Consider the following 16,835-nt stretch of genomic DNA (forward strand, 5'->3'; position numbering starts at 1 on the left):
ATACAGTATTGAAAGCAGCCAGGGCAAAGAAATTTCTCACGTACCAAGACAAAGGTATCAGAATTACGTCAGACCTGTCTACACAGACCTGGAATGAGAGAAAGGGTTGGGGGGGCATTTTTAAAGCTCTTTCAGAGAAAAACATGCAGCCAAGGATCCTTTATCCAGCAAGGCTGTCATTCAGAATTTCTAGTCATTTAATTCAGCCTCAAATTCTGCTCTTGGAGTGACACATAGGAATTTCCAAACACCTTGTCTCCATAATATCCTCACATTGTTGCTTCGTCTCTGGACCAGACAGCTCTGCCATCTCGGCTCCATCAATGTAATTATGGGATTTAAGAGAAACCCAAGAAGTTATTAAGTTCATTCACCTGCCTCCAGGCAGGACTGTGATTAGCTCTTCCAGATATATAGCTGACTTCCATGGGCCAAAAAGGTGTCTCACAAAGCATGACTCATTGGTAACTTTGAAGGAGTCCATTTAATCTGTTCTCAGTTTCCCTGCCAGTAAAATGGGTATTATGATCTGAGCAGGGAATGACAAGACCTTTTGCTTAAATCCATGAAGTTTAAAGTGGGATATGATTCCTTTCTTTCTTCGGTGCTGTAAGAGATTAAAATGGCCAAATATTCTGCAGCTCCTCCCATCGATAGAGTGGGTCTATTTCCCTACCCATTAAAGCTCGGTTGCCTTGCAACTTGTTTTAACCAATGAATGTGGTGGAAGGAATGTTGTATAAGGTCTAAATTAAGCCTTAAGGAGCCTTGTGGCTTCCACCCTCCTCCTCTTAGAAATTTCCCTCGACCACAGAAAAAAATACCGAGCTAGACTCCTGGAGGATAAGGGACCACGTGAAGAGGGACAGCAGCATCAAGGCCCCAAACTTGTGAGTAAGGCTATCGTAGACATTCCATTTCAATCGAGCCATCGGATAATTGCAGCCACATGAATGACCATGGCAAGACCAGCAGAACTGCCCCACTGAGCCCAACCCGAAATGCCAGCCCACAGAATCATGAGAAATAATAAACTGCTGTTGCTTTAAGTCAATAAGCTTTGGGGTAACATATTAGTTTCCTAGGCTGCCATAACACATTACCACAGACCTAGTGGTGCTTATTCTCTCACTGTTCTGGAAGCCGGAAGTCCAAAATCAAGGTGTCGGCAGGACCATGCTCCAGCTCTGATGGCTCTAGGGAAGAATCCTTCCTTGCCTCTCTATCTTCTGGTGGTTGCTGGCACACTTCGTGTTCCCTGGTTTGTGGTGGTATAACTCCAGTCTCTGCCTCTGTCTTCACGTGGCCTCTTCTCTGTGTGTGTCCATGGCTCTGTGGCTCTTCTTATAAGGATGCCACTGATTAGATTTAGGGCCCACTTTAATGCAGTATGACCTCATCTTAACTTACATCTGCAAAGACCCTCTTTCCAAGACCAGAGGAGCATTCGCGGGCGTCAGGGCTTAGGAATCTCTGGGGAGAGACATAATTCAACCCACAACAGGTGGTTTGTTAAGTAGCAAAGTATAACTGATACTGGTACTCCTTCCTATAATTTTTGTACTTCAAACACATAAAGATAAACATAAGGATAATAAAATAGAAAGGATCACCCGTTCTGAAAGATAATACATGACAGTGTCCAAGGACAGGTTCAGAATCTCCTCGGAAATGCCCTTCAAGAGATGACTGGATTAAGAAGTTGTGGTCCATATATACAATGGACTATTACTCAGCAATCAGAAAGAACGAGTTCTCAACATTTGCTACAACATGGACGGCACTGGAGGAGATAATGCTAAGTGAAATAAGTCAAGCAGAGAAAGACAACTATCATATGATTTCTCTCATCTATGGAACATAAGAACTAGGATGATCAGTAGGGGAAGAAAGGGATAAAGAAAGGGGCGGTAATCAGAAGGGGGAATGAAACATGAGAGACTATGGACTATGAGAAACAAACTGAGGACTTCAGAGGGGAGGGGGGTGGGGGAATGGGATAGACCGGTGATGGGTAGTAAGGAGGGCACGTATTGCATGGTGCACTGGGTGTTATACACAACTAATGAATCATCGAACTTTACATCGGAAACCGGGGATGTACTGTATGGTGACTAACATAATATAATAAAAAATCATTATTAAAAAAAAAAAAAAAAGAATCTCCTCGGAAGAAAATAGATAAACAGAATATTTTATTTCTTGTTCAGGGTCTCAGTGGTGGCACAAAGCAAAATCTGTTATATATCAGACAGTAGTGGGTCTTATCTTTACCCACGTGGAAGACTTATTTTATGGGAACAAAACATACGTGCACTTTCCCTCTCAGGTCAGAGCATGCTCTGTCCAGCATGGCGTGTCAAGTCTGTGTAAAAGTCAAAGCTTTGTTAGAACATTCTGGTTACCGATGTCCCACTTTCTCTTCTGCCTCATCCAAACTTTTTAAAGGAGTGGTCTCTACCAGCTTCCTCTATTTCCTCTGCACTGACTCCCCCCATAACCCTATGAAATCTGACTTCCTTTCCCACAACTCCACTCAAACTGCTGTTTCAGACCTTTACACTGACCACCAGCAAGGCAAATCCAATGGCTCTTTCTTTGTCCCCTGACCTTTCTAATTGCCCTGTGAGCTCGCTTTTCTAGCACTACCCCATCTGCCACATCTGGGCCAAATTATTCTTCTTCTCTTTTTGCAGCTTTTCCCTCTTAGACCAACTGGCATTGGCTCATGCCCCAGTCCCATTATTTTCCTCTTTCCGCTACACTTTCCCACCTTCATTGATGACTTCCTAATTAATATGTTCCATCCTGACCTGTCATTCAAGCTCCAAGCCTCTATCTCAAGCTACCCCATAGAAATGTTGTATATTTTATGCTTCTCTGTATCAATCAGAGTAAGGCTTGGTTATGCTGTGATAACAAATAATCCAAAAATCTTAGTGGCGTATAAAAACAAAGACCTCCAGAGAGCAAGTGGGACCCTGCCCTAATCGTCCACCGCAAGACTCAGGCTACAGACCTATCTGGAACATTGCTGATTGTACAGAATAGGGAAAAAATGACATGGCAAAGGCCAGGCTGGCTCTTAAAGTTTCACCTCGAAGCGACCACATCACCTTCAATAAGGTGAAAAGTAAAATCTCACAGGGAAGGAGAGCTAACTATACATCAATGTGCAGCCTACTACGTTCTCTTAAACAAAAACTCTACAAAAGAAGTACCAAGTCACCCTCCCAAAATTTACTCGGATTCCAGGTTTTCATAATTACTCCTCGGCACCATCTTTATCCAGTTTCCCCAGAATGGAAATCTTGGTGTTATCTCTTTTATAAATCTCACCTTTCCCAATTACAGAAATTTAAAGAAAATTTGGAAAATATACATACATACATATGTACATTCACATGCTTCACATGCCAGGAAACAAAAATCATGAATAATATAACTACCCAGGTAGAACACTGATAACGTGTCCGCATGTGTCCTTCTGGTCCCCTCCTTATCATATGTACTGATCCATTATCTCTACAGGGAGACTTATACATATTTATTTTTCAATAAGAATGATTTCATACCATACATATAGCTTTGTATCTGTCAAAACCTTATCAAGATCATTTCAATATTTTGTTTTCTTTCATTTTGAAAAATATCATGGTAATGACTTGCAAATTTAAATATCCAGCTCTGACCTCTCTCCTGCGTCTCAGATTCCTAAATAAAACTGCATAGTAGGAAATTCCTCCTACTACATTTTCTACACAGTAGGAAATTCCATTTGCATTTCTAATATGCATCTCAGACTTAATACGCCCCCAACCAAACTCCTGATTCACCCTAAAAGCCTGCTCCTCATCCAGTCTTTTCAATCCCTGTGAAAAACATCAATCTCCACCCATAACTCCAACCCCAGAGACATGGTGATTTCTCTTTTTCTCCCACTGTCCCCAGCCCACATCTAATCCATTTGCTCAGTCTCCAAGATGTACCTCAGACCTGACTGTCCCTCTCCCCTGCAGTCCCAGCTGCCACCACCATCGGTCCCCTGGAACCTGACTACCTCCCAGCTGTTCTCCTTGCTTCCACTCTTTGCTTCTCTGTGGGGAAGCCAGAGTGCACTTTTAAACCCAAAAGTCAATTGAGTCATGCCTCTGTTCCAGAAACCTTCCCATTGCACTGGAGTAATAATTAAACTTTTCCCACGGCTTGTAAGGATTTGGTTGCCACCGACTTTTCTCCTCATCTCTACCACTCTCCCTTCATCCACTCTCCTCCAGACACACAGGCTCGTTCTTTTCTTCTAACGCACCAGACTTACTCCAGCCACAGTACTTGCTAATTCCCCCGCCTGGTCCTGGCCCCAGGCACCGACCCAATCAGGGATGCCTTCCTTGTCAATTCTTCTGACGTATCCACACTCTCCACATGGCCCTTGTACATTCTCCGCATAGCACTTATTTTATCTGATATTTCCTTGCTTCTTTCCTGGCTTACTTTATTATCTTCCCACTGGAAAATGACTTTTTTTTTATCGCAGTTTTTATTTATTTTATTTAGACAGACAGCGAGCACAGGAGTGGGGGGAGAGGCAGAGGGGAGGGAAAGAGAATCTCACGCAGACTGTGCTGAGCGCAGAGCTGATGCAAGGCTCGATCTCATGACCCTGAGTTCACAACCCAAGCTGAAATCAAGAGTCAATCACTTAACCAACCAGGCCACCCAGGCGCCCCTGGAAAATGACTGCTTTTAGAACAAGAACCTTGTCTGTCTTGCTCATGGCTCTATCCTTGACCCTTAGAACACTGCCAGGCACACAGCAGGCTATAGTCAATGTTCCTGACATGAGCGAATGAACAATTACTGAGGTGCTTCTGTGGACACAGTCCCCTTTCATTCCCTTCTCGTGACCTCAGCCTAATCCCAGACCTCATCACCTCACAATAGGGATGACTGCAGCTCCCTACTAATCCATCACACAGAACTCCCCCCACATGGCTAGCAACTCTTCCCATTATACCAGTTTCATCTGTCGCTCCCCTCCCTGTGCCTTGGGGCCTGGCCGAACCCCTTCCAGGGCTGGTGGAATTCCCCCCACCCCACCCCGGGTTCTGTCAACACTCCTGCCCTAACCCTCACCCAGCCACACAAACTCCATCTCCTATGTTCTCTTATGTCAATCTGTTCATTCTCACTGAATTCGGGGCGGGGGGGCAGATACTTGTTCGTGTTTTTTCCCCTCTCATATTGCCTAGAGAAAGTTATAGGCAATCAAAAAAATTCTTGTGAGTTGAGTAAGTGATTGGCTAGGGAGCAATATGCAACAGGTTAAGTTGGATACCCCTTCTAAAGGGATACTGTGAGAGCAGGCAGTGATCTGGAACGATAGAGGACAACACTAGTAGGTGAAGCAAACCACTGAGAACGACAACAGGGAGGCGACAATCTTGTTCCCGCAGAGAACAGATGGCCACCGCTGCCTTGAAACCACACTGGTGTGAAATAGCAGGAGAAGGTACATTTTTAGTGGACTTTGAGCCTGACTTTTTCTGCAAGCATAAGGGAAAGTGGATGGTCATGCTGGTGTAAATCACTGTCTGGTGACTGGCACCCCCAAGGCAGCTCTGGTTGGACTCCCTAATGACCCAGGACCCCGGGGGGCGGGGTATCTTCTTGGTGAGAGCTCAACTTCTCTTGAGTTCTCAAGTACAGCTCCAAGAACCAAATGCAGACAGCTCAAGCGCTTCTACCACAGAAGGGGTTTGCTGTGTGTTGACCGCCGCCCTGTGTCACAGCAAGGCAAAGTAGAGATTTGCAGGATAGAGCTGCTGTCTGGGGCCATTCTTCCCACTTTTTCTCAGGCGAGGTCTGGTGCAACAGGGAACTACATCTCCCTGTTCAAACAGGGGAGAATCCAGCCTGACCATTCAGTTACACCCACCCCAGAGGAGCCACGTACTTCTCAGCAAACGCCGTACCCTCTTTTGCTAATCTACATACTTTCTCTAATCAAATGTCCAGGCAATGAGACAGAATCTTTATGTTATCCTTTAAAAATCATATTATTGGGGCGCCTGGGGGCTAAGTTGGTTAAGTGTCTGCCTTCAGTTCAGGTCATAATCTTGGGGTCCTGGGATCGAGCCCCATGTCGGGCTCCCTGCTTGGCAGGCAGTCTGCTTCTCCTTCTCCCTCTGCCCCTAACCCCACTCATGCTCTCTCGCTCTCTCTCAAATAAATAAATAAAATCTTAAAAAAAGAAACATATTATTTAAAAATAAACATGTTATCAACTTAACTCCTTATCTCAAGTCAAATGCAAATCATGGATACATTCATCTCATAGAGACAAAAAAAAATTGTTTTTTAAATTTCCTGGCTTTTCCAGGAAATGAGTAATGTGACTGTAATGTAAGGAGTGATCAAAAAAAGCATGACCAGATTGTACACATCTAAATACCTGTTGTTGGTTGTTGTTTTTATATATATGTATAATTTCACACAAGAAGTGCCATGTAGTCTATTCTGACAGAGCTGTCTTCCTGAAATCATCTTCAGAGCTCTTCTTGGCAACTGCTTTCAGAGCTACTCGAAAAGGCCGCTAAAAAACTGGCGCCGTGATTTTACAGTCATATCTATTCATTAGCTCAAACTGATATTACCTAATTTAACAGACTTGGTTAAATGCTCATAACTTTGGCTTATTCCAGAAACCATACAATATATCATTTATGGATATGTGTGCGCACACATACACATACACACACACACACACATATACCGAAAGTACAACTTGGTGGCAGTGCGGACTCTGAAGGAGGAAGGAAAGAAGAGGATGGGAGAGCGGAACACGAGGACTTCAAATTTATCTGTAATGTTCTCTTTTTTCATTTAGAAATATCTAAGACAAAAGTGACCAAATATTGGGGCACCTGGGGGTTCAGTCGGGTAAGCACCTGACTCTTGGTCTCAGCTCAGGTCATGATCTCAGGGTCATGAGATGGAGTCCCTTGTGGAGCCCACTTTAAAAAAAAAAAAAGTGACCGAATGTTCACATTGGTTCATTCTTTTCAGCAGGCCCTCAGGTACCTGCCCTGTTACCATCTATCTGTATTTACCATATTTTTGAAACTTCCCAAGTAAGAAGAAAAAGCAGATTCTCCCTCAAGGGAAAAAGATTTCATGTCACTGAGCTTATTTTTTAAAATAAATGGACTCCAAGCTCTGAGAGCAATTCTAAAAGGATCTCCAGGAATGTTCTGGATACTGCTATGATCCTTAGAATAATCAAAACGAAGCCAAAGGACCACTTTAAAGGCACAATGCCCCAAAAGGCAGGGCTAGGAGGCAAAAGCAGGCTCCCTCCTTTCCCAGTCTACGATCTTGGGTTAATGTCCTTGCTCCTTGCAGGCAAGGCCACGATTTCTTGTCTTTGTATTTCCAGGACCTGGTGCAGTGCTTAGAACAGAGAAACCCTCATTAGCTGGAGTGTACTCATGAATACATTCAAAAACTTATGAGCCTAGGATTTGCAAGCCTCCGAACTCATCCACACATCAGAAAGTCAACAGGTGGGAGAATGAAGTTGATTACTTTACAGCTCTGCATTTCCTCATCTAGTTCCAGTCTAGCCTGAATACCATTAGGTAAACTGTTAGCTATTTTTATCTTTGACCTCTTACATAGGAAGATCAATAAATTTTATCCTTTGAATGATAAGAGCGATTTTGAAGCCTCTCAAGGTTTCTGAGCAGAGTGACACTAGCATGGTGTATAAACATAAATCCAATCCCAGAGCCAGAGGGACCCAAAAAGTATGAAAGAAGTCCCGGATCCAAGGGAAAACACAGTGAATTACATCATCTGGATCTTGATCGTGAGAGATTCCCTACATGCCATTTCACTTCAAAGAGCAAGAGTTTATGCAAAGGATAGGTAGGTTATATTAGATTGTGAAAGTAAAAACTGAGTTAAAGTGTGACAACCAGAGTCTAAAAGAGGATCAAAAAAGAACGAAGTTGCTAGAATAATCTACCTTTATCATTAACCCACCTACTCAATCAGCGAAGGCAGAAAGCAAGGAAGATGGATGTTACCACCATCTTTAGCTGTATATCAGGCAAAGCAAAAAGAAGAAATGTATGACCGTTTTAATCTCCGAAGCATGACTTCAGAGGTCATGCAGGGATCTGGCAGAGAAGCTAAACAGGAAGAGGTAAGAGACATTTAAGAGCAGGGGTCAAGCTTGCGAATAAAGATTTAAAAGAATGATAAAACCCAGCGGGGGTGTGAATGTGCGGAAATGATCACTCTCAGGGCGGCTGATAGAAGCATAAATAGGTGTAACTTTTCTGGGAGACCATTTGGCCATGTGTATCAAAAGCTTGAAAAATGTTTCTTTCCTTTGGCCAGGCAATGCGACTCCCAGAAATTTTTAAGGTAGCATGTGGACTAACAAATCAAGATGTATGTATAAGGCATTCCATCAAGCTCTGTACGTTACAGTGAAAAACTGGAAACTCTCTGGAGGCACAATAACAGAAAATGAATTCATTAAATCACTGTATATACAATCAATGCAATTTTACAGAGTCTTGTGTAAATTATAATGTAGATCTACACTGATTGACATGGAGAGTTGTTCGTGGTATTTTTATAATAAAAACCTATTTTTAATAAAAACCTTAAAGCGGCATGCACAACACGATCTTATTTTTGTAAAAATGAAAGGATATACAAGCAAATGTTAACAGCTGTAATTTACGGGTGGTCGACATTTTTGCTTACTTGCTTCCTATTTCTCGTGTCAAACATGGATGAAAAGAACAGAGGGCACGGGAAACTCTGTTTCTGCCATCACGAACCCTGCTTTTTTAGTTCTGCATTTGATCTGAATGCAGTGGGACACAATACCCTATGCCAACTTTACCAATTTGTTTGGTCTCACCGAACCCCTGCATACAGATGCCTCCATAAATACTTTCAGAGATATTAGCCTGTTTTTATTCTGTGTGTCCCCAAGTTGTCCAAACAGCCAACTGTACCATTACAGTGGGAACTCCAGAAGCAGAGGGACCACACGTATCACAACCATATAAACACGTGCATTTCCCTAGACCCTAGAGAACCCCTGTGGCTGCTAGTTGCCAGTACATTAGACTAGACACTTGTGGGGAACAGCGGTAGTACATTTTGTCGCTTTAACCCATTCTTATTGACCAAAACATGAATAAGCACCTGATCATTTGCCACAGAAAAGAACTAAGGGCTCTTGTTTCTTAGCCTTCTTCAGCAAGAAGTCTGAGCCTCACATCCCTGCCTCCTCAAGGTCTCTGTTAAAGAGGATGGAAAGATGGGGAACTGATAACATCACCCCATTCCATCACTAGCTCTGTCTGGGGAGCTGAGATGGGAGACCTGGTCCCTTGAGCTCCACCTCTCTCCCCAGGTAACACATGATGCAATTATATTTGCTTTCCACAGGTAACCATATGATGCAATTATACACCTATCTTCCATGTAGAAGAGAACATTAGCCCCGCACATGCATGTGAACTGTCAGAGCTCAGAGAACTCCAAATGAAGAAAATTCCACCCTGGCAGAAGGTTCTTTCATTTGCACTTGATGCCCAAAGTTCAAGTGGAGCTGTCCCAAGACTCTGGAAGAAATGAATGTGAAAGACCAAAATCCTGAGTTTGATTGCCTAAAGCCTCGTCTATTGGTCATTGGTCTAGAACATGTCCGACAAATCAAGCAGTTCCAGAAAGCACCAACATCCCGCTCTGCCGTCACTACTAAAGAACAGCACTGTTTCACTGCCGACACACATTTATACATAAACTTCTATGCCTACGTTAACTCCATAGACAAAATAGCGCCTGCTTCTCAGGAAGATCTCTAAACCTTCATCTTGTTCTGGTCCTTATGCCCAAAATTGTTGGGACTCTTGAATGCAATCTGTTTTCTCAGCTCCTTGCTTTTATCTTCCACAAAATCACTCCGTAATGATGATTAATTTGGTTAACATTCTGTCCCTTTTCTACAACAATGCAATGTAAATATATAAAGTTCTTAGTGCAATGCTGGGCACATGGTGAGCAGTCAATAAACATTATTTATTTTACTATTATCTTTAAATAAACCTGAGATGACAGCATGGTATAGAGATTAAAGGAGAGAATTTTGAAGCCAGGTTGCCTGTATTTGAATCCCAGCTCTGCCCTTTGTTAGCTATTTGTGACTTTGGACAATTTTTAGGACTTCTCTGTGCTCAGTTTCTCCATGTGTAAAATGGAGGTAATAATTGTTCACACTTCATAGGTGTAAATAAGTTAAAACGTGCAAAGATTTAGACTGCCATACAGGAGCCACGTTATAAACATAAGCTATTATTATTTATTCCTTTTAGTCCTGAGTGTCCAGAAGATCACTTATGTTTTTTCCGCCTTCTGACTTTTGCTCCCAGAGTCCCTATTTTACTTTAATACGTGACAAATTCTATATCTATTCTGGGTGTGAAAGAAACCAAGATTCCGCTTAGTGAATTTTCAGAATATTAGTAATAATTTTTATAATCTGTGAAAGCACTAACTGCTAGTAAGAAAGAAAGGTAGTTGATCAGACTTGGTGCTCGTACAAGGACTGTATTATGACATTTAAAGCAGTGGTGTCTGAAAACCCAAATGCAAACATTATCATGAATATCTTAACTCGGCCTAGTCTTTCTTTCGTGCACAGGAAGTCAGCAACAATTACACTGAAATGGGGGCGCCTGGGTGGCACAGTCGTTAAGCGTCTGCCTTCGGCTCAGGGCGTGATCCCAACGTTCTGGGATCGAGCCCCACATCAGGCTCCTCCGGTAGGAGCCTGCTTCTTCCTCTCCCACTCCCCCTGCTTGTGTTCCCTCTCTCACTGGCTGTCTCTCTCTGTCAAATTAATAAATAAAATCTTTAAAAAATAAAAAAAACAATTACACTGAAATGAAGATGACTACGTGACGCTTTTATGAAATTAAATTTTACTTCTCCAGTCAGAAAACTTCAGTGATGGATCTTTTCCCCTCTATCTTCCTGAGAGGTGGGTTCCAGAGAAACCTTTAACTGTAACGAGTCACATGATTACATCATACAATTATACTTTGTGCTCAAAACAAAACAAACAAAAAGTCCTAGAGGATGGGACTCTTCCAACACGTGGATTTCCAACATATGGGAATTCAGGCTTCATCAGAGCGTGGGAGAGCCAGGGCGACCGTGGGGGATGGGCACTGGTGGGCATTCCCAGGTTCCTGTTTTGCTTTGGCCCTGCCACAAAACTGAGCAATGCTGCTTGCAGGAAGCCACAGAATTTGGGAACAGTAGGGGACATTCTCTTCCCCCCATGAGTTAATCTGCTTGCTCTTTCTTGAGGTTTGGTGTGGGCAGAACTGAGCTCTTTACAAATAAAAATTTTAATATATCAGATTTGAATATTTCCGTAATAGGAAGCATGCTGATTTTACCCCCACAAACATTTTCAAGGGATAATTGGTCTCATTCCAAGTAGAAAGGTGAAAAAAAAAAAAAGGAAAAATAGGAACCCATGCTAAATGTATGGAGGGCCATATTTCAACACCACGTAGGCATGCAAGGGAAAACATTTTCTTTTCCAACTGCAAAATTGCAAAATTCACATTGGTGGTTTAAGAAACCGATCAGAACATAGAAAAGTTTGCCAGTGCTGCTACTGAGATGACAATTAAAAACAAAAAACAAAAAACAATTCCCTGCTTGCTTTTAAAGGAAATCACTAAGGCTCAGGCATCAAAATAGCACATGCCCAATTAAGAGCACAGTCTTTGGAGTAATTTGTAATCTCTGCTACTGCTGCTTGTGTGGCCTTCAACAAATCGCATGGCCTTTTGCAAACTACATCTCCAAGCTTCATTGTCCTTCTGCATGAGACTTCATGTGAGTCTCCTAGGATTTTTGTGAGGATTCAGCGGTATAATCCATGAAGCATATCATGGTGTCTGGGACAGAGTAAGTAATCAATAAATGGTTTTAATATGATACTAAAAGCAGGTATGCCCTTACTAATCCACTCCTTTGAACAATACTTTCTGTTAAGCTCCTTGGTATAACTCTTTCACCTAATACACAAATGCTTCAAAAGGGAAAACAGAACGCCCCCCCCAACAGGAATATCCAATCTTTTTTCTTGCCTGAGGATTAGGGAACCTTTTATACTTCGCTTGAATGGGGCTCTTCTTGTTCAGATAGCATCACACATTCTGTTCCACTGGGTGTGTCTGGTGATCTCAGCACAGGGATGGAAGTCATATGAGTGAGAACATCACCCCCAGCAGCTCCAACCTGCCACTGGCAACGTCAGACCCAGCCCAAAGTGCTCTCCAACTGCAGCTTCCTCTCCTACCCTTCTTCCTTAGGCTCTCAAATTCTATGACGATAGAGAAAATGATGAAGCTGATGGCAATGTCCATGAGGACAGCTAACAGCTAACACTTATTCTGAACCACACACTATAGGCACCGTCTAGACATTATTTCACTCAATCTTCCCAACAGTCACAAGAAGTAGGTCCAATGATGATCCCATCTGACATACAAAGAAACCAAAGTTTAGAGAGGTTAAATGACAGGCCCCAGGTCACACAGTTTGTAGCAGGGGGTGACTCTGCAAGCAGGTGTGATTCTAGCAAAGACCTTTATTCTTAACCCCCAGGCCACACCAACCCCGCTGCTGCTTTCAAGAGTGCCTATAGCATTAGCTCAGTCCTGCTGCTCCCCCAAGATGGACTCCACCAAACCCCACAGTCTCGAACATTTTTCTGTCCCAGCCATGCTTCCTGACCTAAAATTCACAGGGACCAAGGAGCAGCAGCTGTGGCAAGTGGCACACCCATTGCTAACTTCAGTTCGATTCCAATACTCCCCAAATGAATTCATTGCCCCTTCTGGCTTGCAACAGCCATGAAACCTTAAAAAAAAAAAAAAAAAAATCCCCATAAGGTGATTCCTAATGGGCTTCATGCCTATTAACTAGTACCTCTGGTACTGCAACATTAATATATAATGCCCATTAATAACGAAATTCATTTTAAAGATGAAGAAATAGGTAGGAGGAATGGTTTGCCCACAGCTACCCAGCAGGCGGACATCAAACAGCAATAACGCCCAGGGGGCCCTCGAGAGGTCCTTACCGCCTGATGATTGGGGGCTTCTAATGCCTTGTGGCTCCAACCTCTGGACGCTCTCCACACACAAAATAATACGGTGCAACTACCCTCTTACGGGCTCAGCTACAAGAAGAATAACATGTCCTAGAGCGGTGAGGACACACTAGAATAATAAGTTGACCCTTCAGGGCCAGGTTCGTGTTATCTTTTAACCGGACAGTCTCAATTCTCAGGCCAAGACAAAAACGTCCCCCAATACTTGTCAGCACTTTTCAGCGGAGGGAAAACTGCAGCTGAAGCAGCCCTGGCGAGAACTTTGAGCAGTGACTGTGCTTACAACGAGTGTGTGCGATTTGGATTATGAATTGGACGGTGAGGCGGATTCATGGTCCTTAGGGCCTTGCCGGAGCGCTAGAAATGTAAAAATGCCAGCCACAGGCCATTCCTTTCTGTTTATTTAAGTGGAGAATTCAAAAAATCACTTTTTCCACTTCACGGCTCCTTTGGACCAGGGAATAAAAATAGCGATGTCCAAGGAGCCAAACTTCTTCGGGAAAAATACAACGAGAGGGGAAAGAGCCCTACTCAGAACAGCCAAAGTTCTCAAGCAGCTGCCTGGAAACACACCTCTGCTTGCAGCCGCTTCTTGCCTTGCCCCATCTCACAGCAGCCTCAGAGGAAGGCGCAGGGTATAAGGAAGCCCGCGGCGAGCCCAGCACCGCTCTCCCTGCTCCCTTCACCCCTCCCCGGCGCGGCCACCTGTCAGACCCCGAGGGCTGCGCGGGCGAGGCGGGGTCGGGGAGGGGACCCCGAGAGCTCGCTCAGGGAAGGGACGCTGGTGGCCCGGGACACCCGAGAGGGCTGGGATCTTCGCGGAGGCACGGGCGGAGGCCGGCGCGCGCGGAGGCTGTGGCGCGCTCCGCGGCCCCAGCGCGGCAGCCTCTGAGGGCCGGGCGCTCCGGGGTAGGGGGGGGTGAGGGGCGTCTCAGGTGCATCCCGCCGGGCGGTCCCCGGGACTCGGCCCCCGAGCGGCGCTAAGCCAGCTGGGCGGTGCGGCGGCGGCGGCTCTTACCTGTTGATCTTGAGCGCGAACGCGCGCCGCTCTGCGCCCGGCAGCGTGGCCATGGCCCGCGCGCGGCTCGGCGGCCTCTAGGGGCGCGGGGCGCGGGGCGCGGACGGCGGGGGCCCGGCGCGCAGCGGAGGCGCTGCAGCGCACGCCGAGCGGGACGCGAGCCTCATCTGTCAGTCGGGGCTGGAAACTTCCGCATTTCCACCTTCGGCGCTGCAGTCACCGCGGGGGAGGGCCCAGCCTCGGAGCGGCGGCGGCGAACCCAGCCAGCCACCCGGCGTCCGGCCCGGCACGCAGGGAGCGGCGGGCGGGAGGGTGTGGACACACCGCGGAACTGCCCTCCGGATGCTCCGAGCGACGGCGCGCTCCGGCCGGGGCCCTGACCTCAGGCACTAGCGAGCGCGGGCGGAGGGCCCCGCGACCACTGAGCCAGGCCGGAAACTCCATCCGACCGGAGCCGCGAGGCTGCCAGCGCCTGTGGGCAAGAGGGGGGACGCGCGGTCCGCCCGCCCCGCGCACTCGGCGAAGTCGGGACACCAGCCCTGCTTGTCTCCGCGCTGGGCCTCCTGAAGGGTCCGCACCAAGCCTGGTGGGGGCGGGGGGGGGGGGCGGGAGGGGAGGCAGATAGGAAAACAAAGCCAACCGACCAACCAGGGTACAAATCAACTTTTGCAAAAGATGTGTCCCTCGTCCTTCCTGGGGCACTTTATGTAAATACAGTGAATCCAGCCAAGGAATAAACATTGTAAATTATCCCCCAACGCTCCCCTCAATTTTTTTTTTTTTTCCAGCAGGAGGACAAATGCTTTTCTCTGGGAAAACACTGCACGCCTCTTTCCTGTGATTCAAGAATATGCTGCAGCCCTGTTTATTTCAGTTGCAGACCCAGAAGTCCGCTAAGAGGCCCAGACCCAACTCAAGAAAAATCAGAAAAGTCCCAATGTTCACCAGAGTGGGAAAGTACATGTTTATTTCAAGTTACTGGTTGGCTCTGAGTTTTGCTATAATTGAGCGCTCTCTAAATTCTGCCTCTGTCAACTTGCCCTTTAAAAAATACTAAAGCAAGATATTTTTGGTTCAGAGCTACACTACTGTCCAGTGTGGCTATGGACCATTGGAACTGATGGTTAGTTGCATTGGGATGTACTGAGTTGTAAAATGCACACTGGATTTTGAAGACAGTGTAGAAGAAAATAATGCAAAATATCCTGTTAGTGATTTTTTATGTTAGTTACATGTTAAAATGATAGTTTTGATATTAGGATAAAACTATTTTAATAATAAAATATTAAAATTAATTTCACCTGTTTGTTTTTCCCTCTTTAAAGTGTGGCCTGGGTGAAAGAAAATTTAAATTACACACGTAGCTCACGTATGAGAGTCACATATATTCCTATCCGGCACTGCTGGTTTGTAGTTTGCAACCTAATATATTAGTAAAACACTTAAGGACTGAATTGAATCTCTTCTTGATGGCCTTCCTTTCTCTGGTTTTCGTTGGCTCTGTTAGTTTAGTAATTCCTCAGAGCTGGTTAGGTGACTTTTCCCTGCAAATACCAATGCCTTTAAGCATATAAAACAAAGTTCTTCAGTCCAACATTATTATATAGGCTATGAAAAAGGATCGAAAGGAAAGAAAGCTTTTTGTAATGTGCAGTTTCTGACTTCTGAAATTCTAAGTTTATTTCCTGCATTGGGATGTATAAGCCAATATTTAGATCGAGAAATGCTAAGAAAACAATTCTGTGATGACTTCTCAAACTGGGAGCAATTGGGTGATTTGTAGACAATTTCTTACACCAGAGTCTTGAGTCGGCTATGTACCAAGTCAGCATTTCATTTGGCTCCTCTGAGTTTCTAAATGTTTGTGACACACATGTTCCTACACAGCAGAAATATTTTGGTTTCCACACAAACACAAACAAAATGTAATGAGAGTAGCTTAAATTTTCAGAATTTGCAATCAAGGAAAACTTTTTTGGGGGTGGGTGGGTAAGGAGGAATGGAATCATGAAATCTCCCACCTTACACCAGGTCATGCTGCATTCAATTTTGTATTTGGTATCGAATTATAAAGGTTAGGCCAGCATTATGCTCCATGCTTTCCATTCTCAGATGGTTAGAGATGACTCCAGATTTCCTCAACAGCCTTTGAACAATTCACCGTGAATATGTTATCCACTAATGTAGTCAGATGTCTATTTTTAAAACGTATCTGCTCCGGGATACATTCACAGATCACAGATCACTAGCTGAACACCTGGCTTTCCCACACTTCTTTAGTTCCCTGTAGTTGGGTGTCTCTCCTGGCCGCCCCCTCTGTCTCTGTGTTATCCGATTTCGTTTCACCTTCATGAAATTCCTCCCTTGACTTTTTTTTTTTTTAGAGAGAGAAAGCAAGCTCAGGGTGGGGAAGTGGGGGTAGGGGCAGAGGGAGAAGGAGAGAGAGAATCTCAAGCAGGCTCCACACCCAGCGTAGAGCCCATTCAGGGCTCCATCTCACGACCCTGACATCATGACCTGAGCTGAAATCAAGACCCCGACGCTTAACCAAGCGAGCCACCGAGGCGCCCACCTCTGTTGACGTCTATAACA

At 44.9% G+C, this 16,835-nt stretch overlaps 1 protein-coding gene across 5 annotated transcripts in view; it reads right to left on the bottom strand.

Moving 5' to 3' along the window:
* The window catches only part of DOCK8 (dedicator of cytokinesis 8), a 219,260-nt gene extending 204,916 nt beyond the window's left edge, over positions 1–14,344 (bottom strand). For 2 of the 5 annotated variants that reach the window (XM_044391272.3, XM_026519308.4), the window contains exon 1: positions 14,244–14,343. In XM_044391272.3, coding sequence (XP_044247207.3) covers positions 14,244–14,296 — 53 coding nt within the window. In that variant the 5' untranslated portion in view covers positions 14,297–14,343. Of the gene's footprint in view, positions 1–13,195; positions 13,838–14,243 lie in introns of those variants that run through there. The other 3 variants (XM_044391271.3, XM_057305576.1, XM_057305574.1) reach the window with 3 other exon arrangements.
* Positions 14,345–16,835: the final 2,491 nt, after the last annotated feature.

The sequence above is a fragment of the Ursus arctos genome, unplaced genomic scaffold, assembly GCF_023065955.2.
Source record: "Ursus arctos isolate Adak ecotype North America unplaced genomic scaffold, UrsArc2.0 scaffold_33, whole genome shotgun sequence".
Taxonomy (NCBI): domain Eukaryota; kingdom Metazoa; phylum Chordata; class Mammalia; order Carnivora; family Ursidae; genus Ursus; species Ursus arctos.